Source organism: Catharus ustulatus, chromosome 2, assembly GCF_009819885.2.
Source record: "Catharus ustulatus isolate bCatUst1 chromosome 2, bCatUst1.pri.v2, whole genome shotgun sequence".
NCBI lineage: Eukaryota > Metazoa > Chordata > Aves > Passeriformes > Turdidae > Catharus > Catharus ustulatus.
In genome coordinates this window covers 117,316,445-117,331,721 of record NC_046222.1, presented here as the reverse complement: position 1 = coordinate 117,331,721, position 15,277 = coordinate 117,316,445, and the positions used below count along the sequence as shown (strand labels likewise).

Genomic DNA, 15,277 nt, shown 5'->3' with positions numbered 1-15,277 from the left:
GTTCAGAATGTTTGATGGTTTGATTTATTGAGAAAAGTGAGATATACATGTTAACTTGATTTTATAGCAGAATGTTTGGTTTGTAGCATTTATTCAAGATTCATTGGCTCCCTTCTAGTAGAAGGATATATTTTCTGTAAATCTGTGGCAAAAGCATGGGAGGCTTGCAGAAACCCTTAACCTATTGAACTTTCCCATGTCATCCTATGAACTCTGAATCTATGGCACTGTTCAAATCAGGAAATGTTTAAAAATGAAAAGCCAAAACCCTAGGCTGCTAGATTTTGTATACAGAACATCTGTGGGTTTTGCAGTTTATCATCCTAATCCTGGTAACATAAGCAGGCTATTGTAAACACTCATTAATTTGTATAAAATAGCATATGATTTCAGTAGTTTGTTTTCTTGTTATTTCAGCTTTATGACAAAATAAACACAAAATCTTCACCACAAATCAGGAATCCTCCAAGTGATGCTGTACAGAGAGCCAAAGAGGTAATGGCTTTAAAGCATGTTTCTTTTTACTTTGAAAGGTTGATTGTATTTAAACTGTAACTTATTTTTCTTCATTAAGATGTGTATTCTGGCTCATTATCTGAATTATTTCTGGAATGCTACCATTGCTTACTCAAGTTATGTAAGAAGTTGCATAAACTTGCAGAATTACATTATCTATGTAAGGATTATGAATATTACTCAGTTTAATCATTTAACCTTTTCTTCAACAATAGTGGTGTTAAATTTCAGTATCATTCCTGTTCAGGTTATTTATCTGCAGCAGAAATCTGTTTATAGAATTTAGTCACAAAGAGAAATATTTTGAAGTATCGGCTTTTAAAATTGAAAAAACCCCAAGTTTATCATAAATAGGTCTAAGAGCAGACTTGAAAATGCAATGAAGGTGACCCACTAAGACCAAAGATAGACACAGATGTTCTTAATTCTTATACTTTGCAAATAGTATGTTATTTGCTAATTTATGGCCAGTACTAAAAAACCCAAACTCATTGTATTATGTATAATCAGTAAAAATTTGTGCAGTTGCTAGGGGTTATGTCATAGGAAAACAGTGTTTATTGTGCTGTTGAGGGAGGAAGGCTTTAAAACTCTGTGTAATAACTAAAGTCACACTGAGAGATGCCCTCGGGTCCTATGCTGCAATATTTGCTGTCAGTTAATCCTGGGGGTGCTTCCAGAAGCAAAATATTCTGTTTTCATTGTCCAACTAGCTGCATGTGAAAATTAAAGTGTAAGAGTCGGGTTGCAAGCAAATGAGTTAAAACTTCTTTACTCCTCCTTCCCCAATGATAAAGTTGCTCAGATTTTATAAAATCTGAAGCTTGGAAGTGGGGTAGCAGATGGCCCACCTAGAGTTGGTGTCTTTAACAATTGTTTTTATGAGTGTTTTGAATTCTGCATTTAAACCAGTTGTTTTACTAAATTAAAACTATGTGCGAAAGCAGCAGCTGGTGGAGGTCTTGTGTGTCACCTGTTAGCACTCCATTGCTGTCCCCATATATTTAGCTACTGGAGGAATGCTGTCAATTGGGAAAAGGAGGGGGAGGAAAAACCCTGTTTCCTTCAAATTTCTGCTTTAATCTCTTTCAGAGAACAAGATGTTTTATTCTCTTGGGGCAGCTGGGTGGGATCACATTCTCTTAAACCCTTTCCTGTGTCAAAAATATTGGTTTATATGATCATTTGGGGATACTCTGACTGAGCAGTGAGGGGTTTCATTTCTTCAATAGCTTTAAAAAAAAGTTACAGTGAGGCATTTCTCCTGCTTATTTTGCAGGTATTGGAAGAAATTTCATGTTACCCAGAGAACAATGATGCAAAGGAGCTAAAGCGTATTTTAACACAACCTCATTTCATGGTAAGCAGATCCTACTCTTGTTTGGGCTATTTTTAATTTTTATTTTTTTATATTCTTTATGCTGGAAAACTTCAGTAAATTCTTAAAATCTGCAAGTAATAGAACTGCATACAAGGCACCTATTAATAAGTATTTCTAATCTGCTGCTCTGGCATAAGAATTGGTATTGCTACTATTACTGGTCCTCATTACTGTGCTGAAAACTGTCAGCAGTTTGGATCATGTAATTATGGAGCAGTTTCACTGTGTTTTGGAGGTCTGTGTTGCACATGGAAAGAAGAATGTCCAGAAAGCTGGGATTCTCCTTTTTCTTTTTCCAAAGGTCTTCTTAGGATATAGTGTGAATTCATTGCAAAATAATAACTCAGTAGTGTGTACAATCTGTTGAGTTTGTGTTACATACCAACACTTAGTGGTCTGTTTCCCAAATCTGATTTGAGGGCAATAATTGTCCCTAAATTCAGGGATGTTACTGCTTTGTAACTTGGTTCAAGTTGCTAAAGTCCATTGATTTGAAGGATTTCTTTTGTTTATAGGTGAAGTTCATAAATTGAGAAATAAACAAGTTTGCTTTGATCTGCTGTACACTATTGTCAGCTTAAAATCATGAATTTGACTTTCCCTAACATGAGGATTATATGCAGGGGGCTTTGTGGAATTTACTCATCCAAAAGCTGAAATACTTTAAGTCTGAAGGATAAACATAATTTCCTGGAAAGAGTGAGCTGAAACGAACCTCCTGTTCAGGTATTGGATGAAATCTGGATAGCTGCTTGTCCCACTGTGTTCTTTTGATGGCCCCTGTAGCCTTGGCTACGTTTATTTTTGTACTTTAAATCAGATCAGGAGCATGTTTTCAAAGTGAATCTCTTGATTGCCCCTTAACAGTGTTTGGTTTGTATCACATAAGGGTCTCAGAGCATGCAAAACTACTTTTTTCTGATAAAATTGAACTGAAATATGTGCCAAGAGCCAATGCAATTTAGTAGTTGATGGGCACTCTGTCCACAGGGCCAGTTGGAAGCTGGTCAGAAGAAAAAAACTCCTACAGTGTTTGGTGTGTACATCAGGTCCTGACTAATCCAATTGTTTTATTTTTCAATTAATTCATATTTCACTGCACTAATTGCTAATGCAGACATGGACTTTTTGTGCCCATTCAGCAGCACTCTGTTTTTCCTTGGAGATGGTGCAGATCCCATCCCATCCCTTCCTATCCTATCCTATCCTTCCCTTTCCTTCCCTTTCCTTTCCTTTCCTTTGAAGGAGCTCTGATTCAACAGAACATAAAACAAGGTGGAATGGAGCTCAGCTATATTGTAAGAAGGATTTTTTTAAAAACCTTTCTCTGATACTCACCTTCATTTGGAATCTGACAGGTTCATTTGATATACTTTTCTTGTGTGTAATTACCCCACAGTGTTGCTAAAATGTTAAGCACTGTGGAGAAAGAGCATTTTTTAAGGATAAATTATTTTCAGAGTACGCATCACTAAAAGTGATTATGGTATGTAGAAATTCCATGTATCAAATCAAGTGAGAGGAAAATTGAGTTGAAAGTCCCCTTTTTTAGGTATCTCTGTTCTCTGACACACTCATAAATCCAAAACTATTTGTCAGTATTCTTTTGCTGCAAATCTATGAAAACTATTTTTCATAAGGAATAATCTGCAATTCCATAACAAGTACTTTTGATAAGGAGTACAGTAATTTCACGACCATAAGGCGCACCGGACTATAAGGCGCACCCCCCGGGAGTTGGTAAATTTTGCAACTTTGCAGATCAGATAAGGCACACCGGACTATAAGGCGCACTTTTTTTTTTTTTTTTTTTTTTTAAGCGAGGCTCCGCCCCCAGCTCCCCCCGCGCGGTTGCTGGCCAAGGCCCCGCCCCAACCCGGCAGCCATTGGCCCCCGGGCCTGCCTGTATCCGCCATTCCGTGCGGCATCCCCGGGGCCAGGGAACGCCCGCCGCCGCTCCGTGCGGCATCCCCGGGGCTGGAAAATGCCCGCCGCCGCTCCGTGCGGCGTCCCCGAGGCTGGAAAATGCCTGCCGCCGCTCCGTGCGGCATCCCTGGGGCTGGAAAATGCCCGCCGCCGCTCCGTGTGGCATCCCCGGGGCCGGAGAAAGCCCTCCGCCGCTCCATGTGGCGTCCCCGGGGCCGGAGAAAGCCCTCCGCCGCTCCGTGCGGTGTCCCCAGGGCCGGGGAATGCCTGCTGCCGCTCCGTGCGGCGTCCCCAGGGCCCTGCTGCTCCGGGAGTTCCCTGGTGCTCCAGGTGCCCCCATGTCGGCGGGCTTGCCCCGCGCCGCCACTGCCCTGCCGCCCATCCCTCGCTCGGCTCGCCGGCGCCAACTGCCCTGCCTCCCATCCCTCGCTCGGCTCGGCGCACTGCGGCCCTGTCGGCCCCTATCGGCCTGTGGCCCCGCTGCCGCCAGCACCGCAGCCCCGCTGGCTGCGCCTGCCCCTATCAGCTGTGGCGCCGCTGCCCCCAGCACTGTGGTCCCGTCGGCTCAGGCCACTGCGCACAACAAAGTTACAAAGTAGTAACACCTCCCTGCCCGCGCTGTTCCCGGTACCTGGGGCACCCAGGGCCGCCCCCTGCCTTCCTGCCCTTGCTGCTCCCCGTGCCAGGGGCTGCCTGGGGCCGCCCCCCGCCTTCCAGTCCACGCTGCTCCCGGTGCCTGGGGCCGCCGGGGGCCGCCCTCCGCCTTCCAGCCTGCGCTGCTCCCTGTGCCTAGGGCCACCGGGGGCCACGCCCCGCCTTCCAGCCCACACTGCTCCCTGTGCCTAGGGCAGCCCGGGGCCGCCCCCCGCCTTCCAGCCCGCGCTGCTCCCCGTGCCTGGGGCTGCCCGGGGCCACGCCCCACCTTCCAGCCCGCGCTGCTCCCCATGCCTGGGGCTGCCCGGGGCCGCCCCCTGCCTTCCAGCCCGCGCTGCTCCCGGTGCCTGGGACTGCCCGCGGCTGCCCCACCATGGCTACTCGGCGCTCCCGCGGCGCCGCCCCCCCTCGCAGCTCTCACTTCCGGGGTGGAAAATTTTGCAACTTTGTAGATCAGATAAGGCGCACCGGACTATAAAGCGCACTTCCGGGTTTAGGGAAAAATTTTAGTCATAAGGGTGCGCCTTGTAGTCGTGAAATTACTGTAATTTCAGCAAGTGAGTCTGTGGTATCCCAGGCTAAAATGCCAATTGGTGGGAAAAAAAATCCCCAACTAACCATTTAGTGAAAAGAGTGTAGGATAACAGGGATGCTGCCAGAGCCAGAAGGAGAAGGAAACAGAAACAGTTCATGTTAGGGAGGAATGGAAAGTAGCAATCAAACCAGCAGAAGTTGGTGTGGATCCACACCTGCAGATAGCACAGTCTCCAGATGCCAAAGGGACAACTCCATCCTCTCCATCATTCCCACTCCTGCTCCCAGATGCACCTTTATGGGATAAAATATTCTTTTATTTGTTACATTCAACTAAACTTTCCTTCAGAATGAAAGCCTTTGTATTTTAAAGGAGACTATTAGGAAAAGGAATAATTGTATGAAGCAATATTGTCAGCCCACACTCCATGTGTTTGCCAGGTGTTGCAGACCATTATTAATTCAGTAATCAACAAGGTGTAATATTTAGGAGTGTGCATTAACACCTATATGATAATGGACTATTTTAATTTTTTTTTTAATCTAATGTGTATCCTTAGAAGAAAAAAGAGTACAATCTGTCTTGTTTAGTTAGTCACAGTGTTAGTGGGTTAAACTGTGCAGGCCTTTACAAAACCAAAGCCAATAAAATGTGTTTGTAACAGATCTTCAAGGTGTTCTGTTGTTCTAATTTTTTTTTTTTTGCCCTCATGTGCCTCATGGCTACAGAAATAAATGATTAATTTATTCTGTTCATGTCTAACATTTTAATTTAAAGAAATGTATGTAAATTTTCCATTAAGGTCTTTCGGTAGATAATTAATTTAAGAATTCTTAAAGCATTTTCAAGTACCTCATTTGTTATGTATGTACATGTTTCAAAGAGCTTTTATTCCATTACATGACTTGCAGTAGTTTTTCGAACATGCCAGTTTCATATGTAAAATATTCTATTCTAGAAGTTCAGTATGTTGGAGCAGTTGAAATATTTGCTAGGAGACTTTTGCTTAATGACATATTGAAGTTTTATCCATCATCATATCCTTTCCTATGCTGTTCTCTGCAGACAGTGATCCTGCAGTACAGCAGAAAGCAGATGTTCTCATTAAATCAGGTTTTGGCAGGATCATCATGTTCTGCAAAGGAAAAACAGGGGAAAACCACATTATCAAAGTTAGCAGAAATGCCTAAAAACAGGGATCTCTAAGTAAGGTCCAATAGGAATCTTTTTATTAAATGTTTTCAATATTAAATTGAGCTTGCTGTACTTTAATGTACTTCTGAATTAGTGTTCATTTTTGTGAACATATTCAGAAGTCATTTAGTGTAATTATGGACCTTTAAAAATGCTGGAATTTTAACCTCCTACAAGGTGAATATTATTGCTAAAAATAGTATCAAGGAGGGCAATTATTTGGTGTGATAAAAATGTAAGGACCTGGATTACATAAGAAATGTAAAGCATGGAGAGTGAAACAAATACAGGCAGGGGCACAGAATCACTTCCAAGGTCATTGTGTCCAACCATTAACCTACACATAAATGGACACACAAATAAATGAAATTTTAATTAAATATTGTTAAAGTGATTTAATGGACATGTGTGGTCCAGGTCTCTAACATAAAATGTTGCTTCAGTAGTGCAGACTAATGCAGAGGAATTGATGCAAGTTTGAGCTTAGTGGTTGACATAATAAGATGAAAAATAGGAAATGCAGATACAGGTTAGTAATTAACTAAAAAGAGTTTGTGTGTAGATGGAAAAATGGGGAGAATATGGGCAAAGCATCGTTATTTTAGGAAATTTTTTCCATCATTATAGTGCTGACTTCCCAGCTGTAATTTCAAATCCGTTTGAGAACTGGGAGCATGAAAGTGTTTAAGAAATTAGCTTTTATAACATGGTACACTTTAGAAGTGCTGCTGAAGTAGCCAGTGAAAGCTAATAAAGCAGAATTTTAGCAGTTTGTTGGGTTGCACTCTTAAATTTTGTCAAGCATTGTAAACTCAGAGTGGTGGTGCTGGGTCCAGGTTCTAGGGAAAGGAATGGAAGCAATTATGATAGTAAACAACAAAAAACCCCAGTATTTCCTTCTTTGAGTCAGTATTGATCCACAGTCTACCTTCATTAGAGTGAAATACCATGGGATCTATCTGAGCAGCTTTCCATTTTACTAGAGTAATTATCATAGAGTGGTTTGCACAGAAAGGTGTATTCTGATTCTCTGTCTGTGCACATGAAGTTGGATTCCCTCTGACACCCTGCAGGCGTTGAGAGGATGAGGAAAGGGAGGCAGCACCATTCTCACTGGAGGACCTACAGTAAAAATTGCATTAACTCATGCAGGTTTTAGAGTCTCAGAGTGTGTGTGCAGGTGTTACAGTCTGAAAGTTTATCTTAGACTCCTTTAAAGGAAAAGTTCTGCACTAAGAAATGGGGCACAAATACCTTGGGTTTCCAAGGTATTTCCTTGGGTTGTCCAAATCTCTTGACTTTCTGAAAAGCTTTGAAAACACAAGGAACGAGCGAGGGACATCAGAGATGATGGACCCCTGACATTTTGTTGCTGTGCTCTCCTCCAGGCCTTACTTCAAACTCATGATGTAGTGGCACATGAAGTTTACAGTGACGAAGCTCTGAGAGTTACCCCTCCTCCCACCTCGCCCTACCTGAACGGGGACTCGCCGGAGAGCGCCAACGGCGACATGGACATGGAGAACGTCACGCGCGTCCGCCTGGTGCAGTTCCAGAAGAACACAGACGAGCCCATGGTGTGCAGGGAGCATCACTGTTCCCCTTGACTCCATAAGTACTAGTATTGTGATGATTTTAGTCTCTGTTTCCTCACTTTGAGGTGGGGTTGTCAGTTAACTGGAATAGTTTGGCAGCCCCTATACGTATTTATCCTCCTTGAAATGCTCTGTGTGCACTCACACTGCTGCTGTGCCACTGGGGCTGGGTTGGTTTAAAAGCAACCTTGTAGTAGCTGTAACAAATTAGTCCTCAAACCCAACTGAAGCCTTTGTACTTCAGTATAAAATCACTTTTTTAACAAACCAGATCCTTACGTATCATATGTTGAAGTATTGCATCTGCACTTATAAATTTTATTACTCATCTTTAGGTGACTGACAAAGACTTAATTTTAATCTTAAAATTTATATCCTGCCTTCAAGCTTTCAGGAAATGTGATTCTTAACCACTCAAGAATCACAGTGTTTAATGTTGTATTTTAAAAGTGTAAACATGTCTTTTTTTCTAGGGAATCACTTTAAAAATGAATGAGCTGAACCACTGCATTGTGGCAAGAATTATGCACGGAGGAATGATTCACCGGCAAGGTAATCCCATCTCATGAAGAGTTTTGTCTTCAAACACAATTATTTTAGATCATTTTGTACAAACTGTGTGCATTCTCCTGATTTTGATTGCTGCTGCTCCATGGCAGTGTCTCTCTGTGCCTGCAAGGGCTCCTGCTAACTGCTTCAGTTTCTGTCCAGTTGCAGATGTCTGCCAGTGTTTAGAGGTGAGGGCCCACTGTGTTTCATTCAGGTCTTAATTAGGATAATTAGTATCTTACTACTGAGTAGTAAGCTCAGCAAGAGATGGAAATACCAATAATTTCTGGAGCTGTACTTATTTAATCATCTGTTTTTAGAAAAAATCCTTACACAAGTAGCGGTACTTTGCCTTTCAAAAATAAAGAGCTTTGTCCATAGTTTTTGAGGATCTTTATATTTTTGGTGTTGAGAATCAAAAAAATGGGATTTGAAATAAAAATATTATTTGTGCCTAGATTCTAAATCTTTATTTTCAGTTTTCAGTACCATAACAAATCCTTTAATACAAGTGCTTTTTATTCTCATTCCCCAGTCTTCTTCTTCTTCTCATTTTGTTTGTTCAGATCAGCTGTCCAGAAGTAACTGGGTTTTGTCCTGCTTTAAACAGATGAACTTCCCTACTAGGTTGTTGGCTACAAGTTTAGATTTCAACCGTGAAAGGGTTACTTCAGTTTTTTCAGGCTGCCATCTTTATCTTTTGATGGAAACAAAAATTTTCCTAATTTTTCAGACCAAAGTTCGCTCTAGCCTGCTGCTCTATTTCAAAGGAAGCTAGGAACAGGTAATTGGGGAGACAAAACATATATTCACTTTGTCTCTCTGATATGGTAAAATCTGTCAGGAAGAAGTTTTAATACAAGCAAAGATGCAGTTCAGAGAGAATTCTGTATGCCTTTGGGGGACCTTCTCGAATGAATTGAAATTTATTTAGCTCTGGAACATGAGTTTTAAAAGCAGATTGCTCTAAGATTCATAGGAAAAAGGTTTTCTTCCAACTGTGCTTAGGTAGCAGTGATATCTGCACACTATTGCTTCACATGACTGTGTTCCATAATGGGGCCAATAAAGCTTTTAAAACCTGCTAAAACTAGGTAAAATATCCAACTGTGCCCATTAACACTCTTCTTTTTAATTATACAGTGTATTTTATTTCTAAAGATTTGGGAAATTTAGCCTATTCTCTCTGTGTTTCATCTAGCTAAGGTAGTGCTTCTGCACTAAGTATGGCTTGACAATGTGCTGTACTTTAGTGTTTCTGTAGTGTGGTCTTTTTTTTTTAATGCTTCTAATTCTGTTAGTGCTCTAGATTCCTCTTAGCTTCACTGCTTCATTCAGCATACCTGTATTTAGAATATTTTTACTGAATAGAGCAACACAAGTGTAATTTGACAGTGATCTCACGCACCATCTTGGTAGGGTCTGTGCCTTGTATTGGCTTTGGGGAGGGTTAGGGCATTTTTCTCTCCTGTCTCTTTTTGGCAATATCAGCAAAGTCTGGATAATAAAACTACTGTGAGGGTTACAGGAACTGTATAATTTCAGGGCCAGCAGTATTAAACACAAACTGCACAATTCCCAGTCACAAAATTGTAGCTGCTGGGAAGTTACCTTCTGTCTCTAGGTCAGCTCTGTCTGGTCCTGGTGATTGAAACTGTTCTTATTCCAGAGGTGGCAGAGTTGAAATGGGAAGAAAGGCTTTTAAAGATTCCATCTACTTGCACCTTCTAGAGCATTCATTAAAAATGAAACACCAATGTCAGTCATTAAAAAATTTCTGTTTGTTGTTGACATGTCTGCCAAATGTCTATTCTTTATTCCCAATTTTTGTGTATACTTCTCCTTACAGTCATGAACATAACAATATTCACTTCTGTCAGAATGACTGAAATGGGAAATGCTGCAGAAAAGGGGATTTTATTTGATACAGGGATGTTACTGAATCTGATTCTCAGTCTAATACATAATTCCATCAGTTTTAGGTTTTGAATAATATCAAAGAATCTTTATACTATTCCAGGCCATATGGTATTTTTGATTCAATATTACTGTTTAATAACAAAAACATGTTTTTCCCATTTACTTAGAGAATGCCTGGGCATCTCCTGCTGTGTATTCACTGCACTCTGAAAGACAGATTTGTAGCTAATACAAGTCCTTTTCTGAATCTAGCAAAAAAATTATTTTAATGTTGTTTTCTGTTTATGCCTTTGTATGAATATTAGTGCTGTGTTATAATTATTTCAATTTGTAGGAACCTGTCCTGAGGTGGTTGTGTGTTTGTTAACTCTGCAGGTACGCTACATGTAGGAGATGAAATCAGAGAGATAAACGGAATCAGTGTGGCAAATCAAACTGTAGAACAACTACAAAAAATGCTTGTAAGTTCCTGAAGTCTTCCTCATGTCCTCTATAAAAGTGCCTGTTTATTTAGTCAAAACTTTTGTTTAATTCTGTTCTAACTTCCCCTTTTTCTTGTGTTCTTGTTAGACTACATGTCCATGCAACAAAAAGTTATTTCATTTTAGAACTGTTGGGTTCACATTTACTGATGTTACAAATTTTAAAAATGCTGCTTTGAGCTCATACAGTCTGTCTTTTTCCAGAAAAACTCTACCTACAGCCTTGCAGGTAGAGTCTATTTGATATTTCCAAAACACTTGTTAATTTTTCTGCATATAACCCTAACTTGAGATCTTGGATGGTGTCACTAATCCTAGACAAGCTTAAAGGGAAGTAGCATTTTTTGGGGTCACAATAAGCCAGCCAAATAGAGAAAGGGGGGAAACTCTGAGATCTCTTGAAGGGATCTGCTCACATTTCTGCCCAGACCGAGTCCTGCAGTGGTCAGCCATGTGGTATTCACAAATATTCAGATTGTCATTTAAGAAAATAAGTTGTCACAGTCTGCTGCTTTTCTGGAGTTAGTACTTGTTATAAATATTCTTACATAATAGTAAACGCAAAGTCACAGACCCCATATTCTGTTTTGATGAAAGAGTATTTTTGACATTCCTGCCTTCAGTATAGTAAAATGCAGCTTTCCAGAAACTGAATACAGTTTTGCTATTTAACATGTATGATGAAAGGGAAGAAAATGCCACTTTGGTAGAAAAGAGTGTGGATGACAAGAATATAGCTACAAAGAAAAGGTTGATATGGAAGAAACCTACACATCTCTCACATCAAAATGTGAATTTTAATGTGCATCTGTCACATTAAAATACAATTCTGGATTCTAGGCACTCAAAACCTGGTCAGGCGAACAAACAGTAATGCATGTTCATCCTTTAGATTAATGAGGACAATTTAAATGTTTGTTTGTGGGTGATATAACAACTTATCCATAGCATTTTAGCTTTTAATACTTGTGATGTTTTCCTTTCAAGCATTAACAATGTGGAGATTTTCTCTTCAGTGTTAGTCCTGAAGTGCTTCTTTTTTCACAGAGGGAAATGCGTGGAAGTATTACCTTCAAGATAGTGCCAAGTTATCGCACGCAGTCTTCATCCTGTGAGGTAATGAATTTAATGAGCCATCCCCTTTCTTCCTCAGTCCTGTAACTAACTGCCTGCTGATGGCTGAATGTTACTGCTTTCTGGGAAATTGTTTCTGCCTGTCCTGTTAGATCACGCACACCAATTTTACAACAAAGATAACGGAACACGAGTAGGTCCCACCTACCTACTCAGCCCCGCCTTCATATTCATCTCATCAGCACCTTAACTAACTCTTTACAGCCTGCTAAAGAAAAAAAATAGGAAGGGGGTTCCTCAAGTTGTGCATTTAGGAAGCCCCTTTAAAATACCACCACTTAAACTCATACTTCAGGAAGTCTATTGAAGTTCCTAAGCTGAGGAGCAATCCTCCTGCTTTTTAGGCTTTAAAGATTATATTGCTGCTTTGGGCTGTTAAGGGTTAATTGAAAACCCTGTTTCTGTATAACCCTGTTGAGGTAAATTTGTGATGGTCGTGTGTAACAGTTACATGTGGCTTAATAGTATGTTTCCATGAAAAAATGGTCTTTGTCACTGCAGAAAAAAAAGCAGATTTCCAGTTGCTGCTGAACCAGAAACTTGGTATTCCGGCTTCTGCACAGCAACGTTTAATTCCCTTCTGCTCACCAAGTTCCATTCCAGATTGCAGCTGAAGGGAATTAAATTGTAGAAAATGGCTACTTGAGAGGCACTGTTGGGTCTGAGCACACAGATGGCATTTGCAGCGTGTGGATGATGCCGATCTCTCCGTGCCACATGCTTCCCTGCGCAAACAGCTCCCGAATTAGAACTCCCCGAGTGAAATCACAACCCCTGCTGAAGCCAAGCACCTTATCTTAATTAGAGCTGTGATTTCACCCTAATTGTTCTTGTGTCTCAGCAGATGCTGGAATACACAGAAACTGCTATTGGGGTTGTCAGAACAATCTGTTTTGCAAGGAAAAAAATTACTGCTTTTTGGTTGCCTTCAGTACTTCTAGTAGAATTCAACAAAAAACTAAAATGCTTTAACAGTAAAAGGTTTGACATATTTTCACCTGTGAGGCCAATTCTCTTAAAATAAATATGAAACCAAAAGTTTTTCATGAAATACAAAGGCTTTTTAAAAAACTACAGCATGCTGACAAATTCATGTATTGACTTCTGTGCTGCAAAGAGGAGTAATAGTAAAAGATACTCACTTCCCAATATTGAAATACAGAAACTGGTGGGACTGCAGACTTGCTGGGAATATGATCATTTGGAAAAACTCAGCATACAGCTTTAAATAAATACTATTAGTTGTCATTTTAGTAATAGCAGATCATCTTTTTTCTTTAGCTTTGTGTCCTTAGGCTTTTCATGACTATTTACATCACAGAAGAATGGAAAATAGACTCATAGTTCCTTTGGAAAGAAATGGCTAAACTAGACATATGTGGTCAAAAGAAACATGTCTAATTACCCCACTTTGTAGCCTTTAGCATTCATTTAGTCAGAGATGGATGAGTGCTTTCCACCTGCTCAGCCACACTAATTTTCATCAGTTCAGGTGTACACAGAAACCCCAGTGTTTTTAAAGCATTTAAAGCATCGCTAGTCCTTTGGTACACATAGATTTTTTTTTCACAGAATTTTTCAGGAAGGTGATTCAGATGATGAATCAAATTCTTAACCATTGATAAAGGCTAAAAATCAATGTTGACTCACATTACTCACACAGAAATCTTGTTTCTCATGCCCTCAGCAGGATAGAGAGATATTTTTGTCTTCACTAGTATAATCTTACTAGTTAAGGTATTTTTTGGCAACATTTCAGTCTATATTTATGTTTGGTTTTCCCCCTCCTTCAGTCATGGGCTGGTGCTCATGTAGTGTAGTTTTATGAGAAGAGGAATATCAAACAGAATTGAGGACTGGGGGGGCTTTGAGGCTCCTCTGAGATCACATCATCAGATTGCAAAACATCTTGTAAATCTTGAATAAGAAAAACTATATGGTAGTAGAATCAGAGAGGATGTGCCTTTTATTTACAATCTTAGACCTTCCCAAAGGTGAAGGGGGCATGAAATATTTTTTTAATTAATAACTGGGATTTGAATTTCACTTGCCATATTTGTCTACTTTTAAAATAAGTGTTACTTTCTAAATATTGAACCATTTCTGCATGTATAGGGAAGTCTTTTTCCTACACTGTGTAATTCAGCATTTTGTAAACTGGTCTGTTTTCAAAATCTCAGCTGAATTATTTCAGGTTTCTTAGGCTTTTGTGGCTTTTTCTGTTCCCATGCCTTCCATTCAGCTACCAGACCTATTTCATGGAGCAGACCTTGCTTTAAGACATAATATTTTTGAATTCCCTTGTGTAAAAATTGGATCAGCTGATCTGGTGTGAGGTGACCTGTTTAGTCACTGGCGTGGCAAATGACCTGAGTTAACACAGATATTTTGATAACAAGGGGCCAGGGTGATGTTTTCCTCATCAGATACCAAGAAAATTGCAGATTTACATAAACATGAACTTAAGTAATTATTGCAACACATCCTTCTTATGGCTGATGGCTGTGTACACTGTTTATATGTTTCAGTTTCATCCCAATGAGTAAGCATTTTGCTCTGACTGCATTTGCATTCTTAATTACTGACACAACACCCCAAGTAACTTTTTATAGTGTCAGATATGTGAGAATGGTAAGAGAAGTTTTGGATTTTTTTCTTTTAAACAAAAAAAATCTTACAAATATCCTTTATGTTTCAGATTGCCTTTGTGGAACTCTTAAGTTGTTTCATTAAGAAGAAAAACCTTTATACATACGAGATTTTAAAAGCCTGGTGGTAATCACCACAGATTTTTTGCTTTATCTTCCATGGTTTCCATTAGTGCTCAAACATCAGGAGTTTTTGTTGCCTTAAACCTTTTTTAAATCTGTATTAAAAATACTGGCAGAAGCGTAAGAGCATTTTCAGAATTTTGGAAAGTCTGTCTGTTTTTGTTGGAGGTTTTGGTTTTGTTGGTTTTCTTGTTAGTTTTTTTTTATATCTGGCATCAATGTCATTGATCCAGCTGCTTTTGTCAGTATCAAACTTGATCAGATCATCTTTATTAGACATCATTGAGTTCTTCTCTATAGGTTTGCCTCTCAAATACATTGGTTTGTCATTCATAAACCACAGCTGAAAACAAGAGATCAGCAGGAAACTGGGTTTGCCATCATTTCAAAATAATTATGGTTGTTTCCTCTAAGGCTCTGGCTCTGTGGTTTAGGTGAATAGTGATGAGCTCAGAGATTTGTGTTGTTTTTGTGTTGGGGCTGGAGAAGGCTGGGAAGTCCAGACAGTCAGGCTCACTAAAATATAATGATACAAACCTTTTTACATTACTCAAAATCATTGGATCCTCCAAGTGTTTTTCTGCCCCTCTTCCCAGGAAAAATAGGGCTTTCACTGATTT

At 40.0% G+C, this 15,277-nt stretch overlaps 1 protein-coding gene across 7 annotated transcripts in view; it reads left to right on the top strand.

The window, feature by feature from the left end:
* The window catches only part of CASK (calcium/calmodulin dependent serine protein kinase), a 188,887-nt gene that overhangs the window by 150,006 nt on the left and 23,604 nt on the right, over positions 1 to 15,277 (top strand). For all 7 annotated transcript variants that reach the window (XM_033052486.2, XM_033052487.2, XM_033052483.2 and 4 more), the window contains 6 exons: positions 418 to 495; positions 1,796 to 1,876; positions 7,595 to 7,783; positions 8,275 to 8,353; positions 10,646 to 10,731; positions 11,800 to 11,868. In XM_033052486.2, coding sequence (XP_032908377.1) covers positions 418 to 495; positions 1,796 to 1,876; positions 7,595 to 7,783; positions 8,275 to 8,353; positions 10,646 to 10,731; positions 11,800 to 11,868 — 582 coding nt within the window. The remainder of the gene's footprint in view (positions 1 to 417; positions 496 to 1,795; positions 1,877 to 7,594; positions 7,784 to 8,274; positions 8,354 to 10,645; positions 10,732 to 11,799; positions 11,869 to 15,277) is intronic.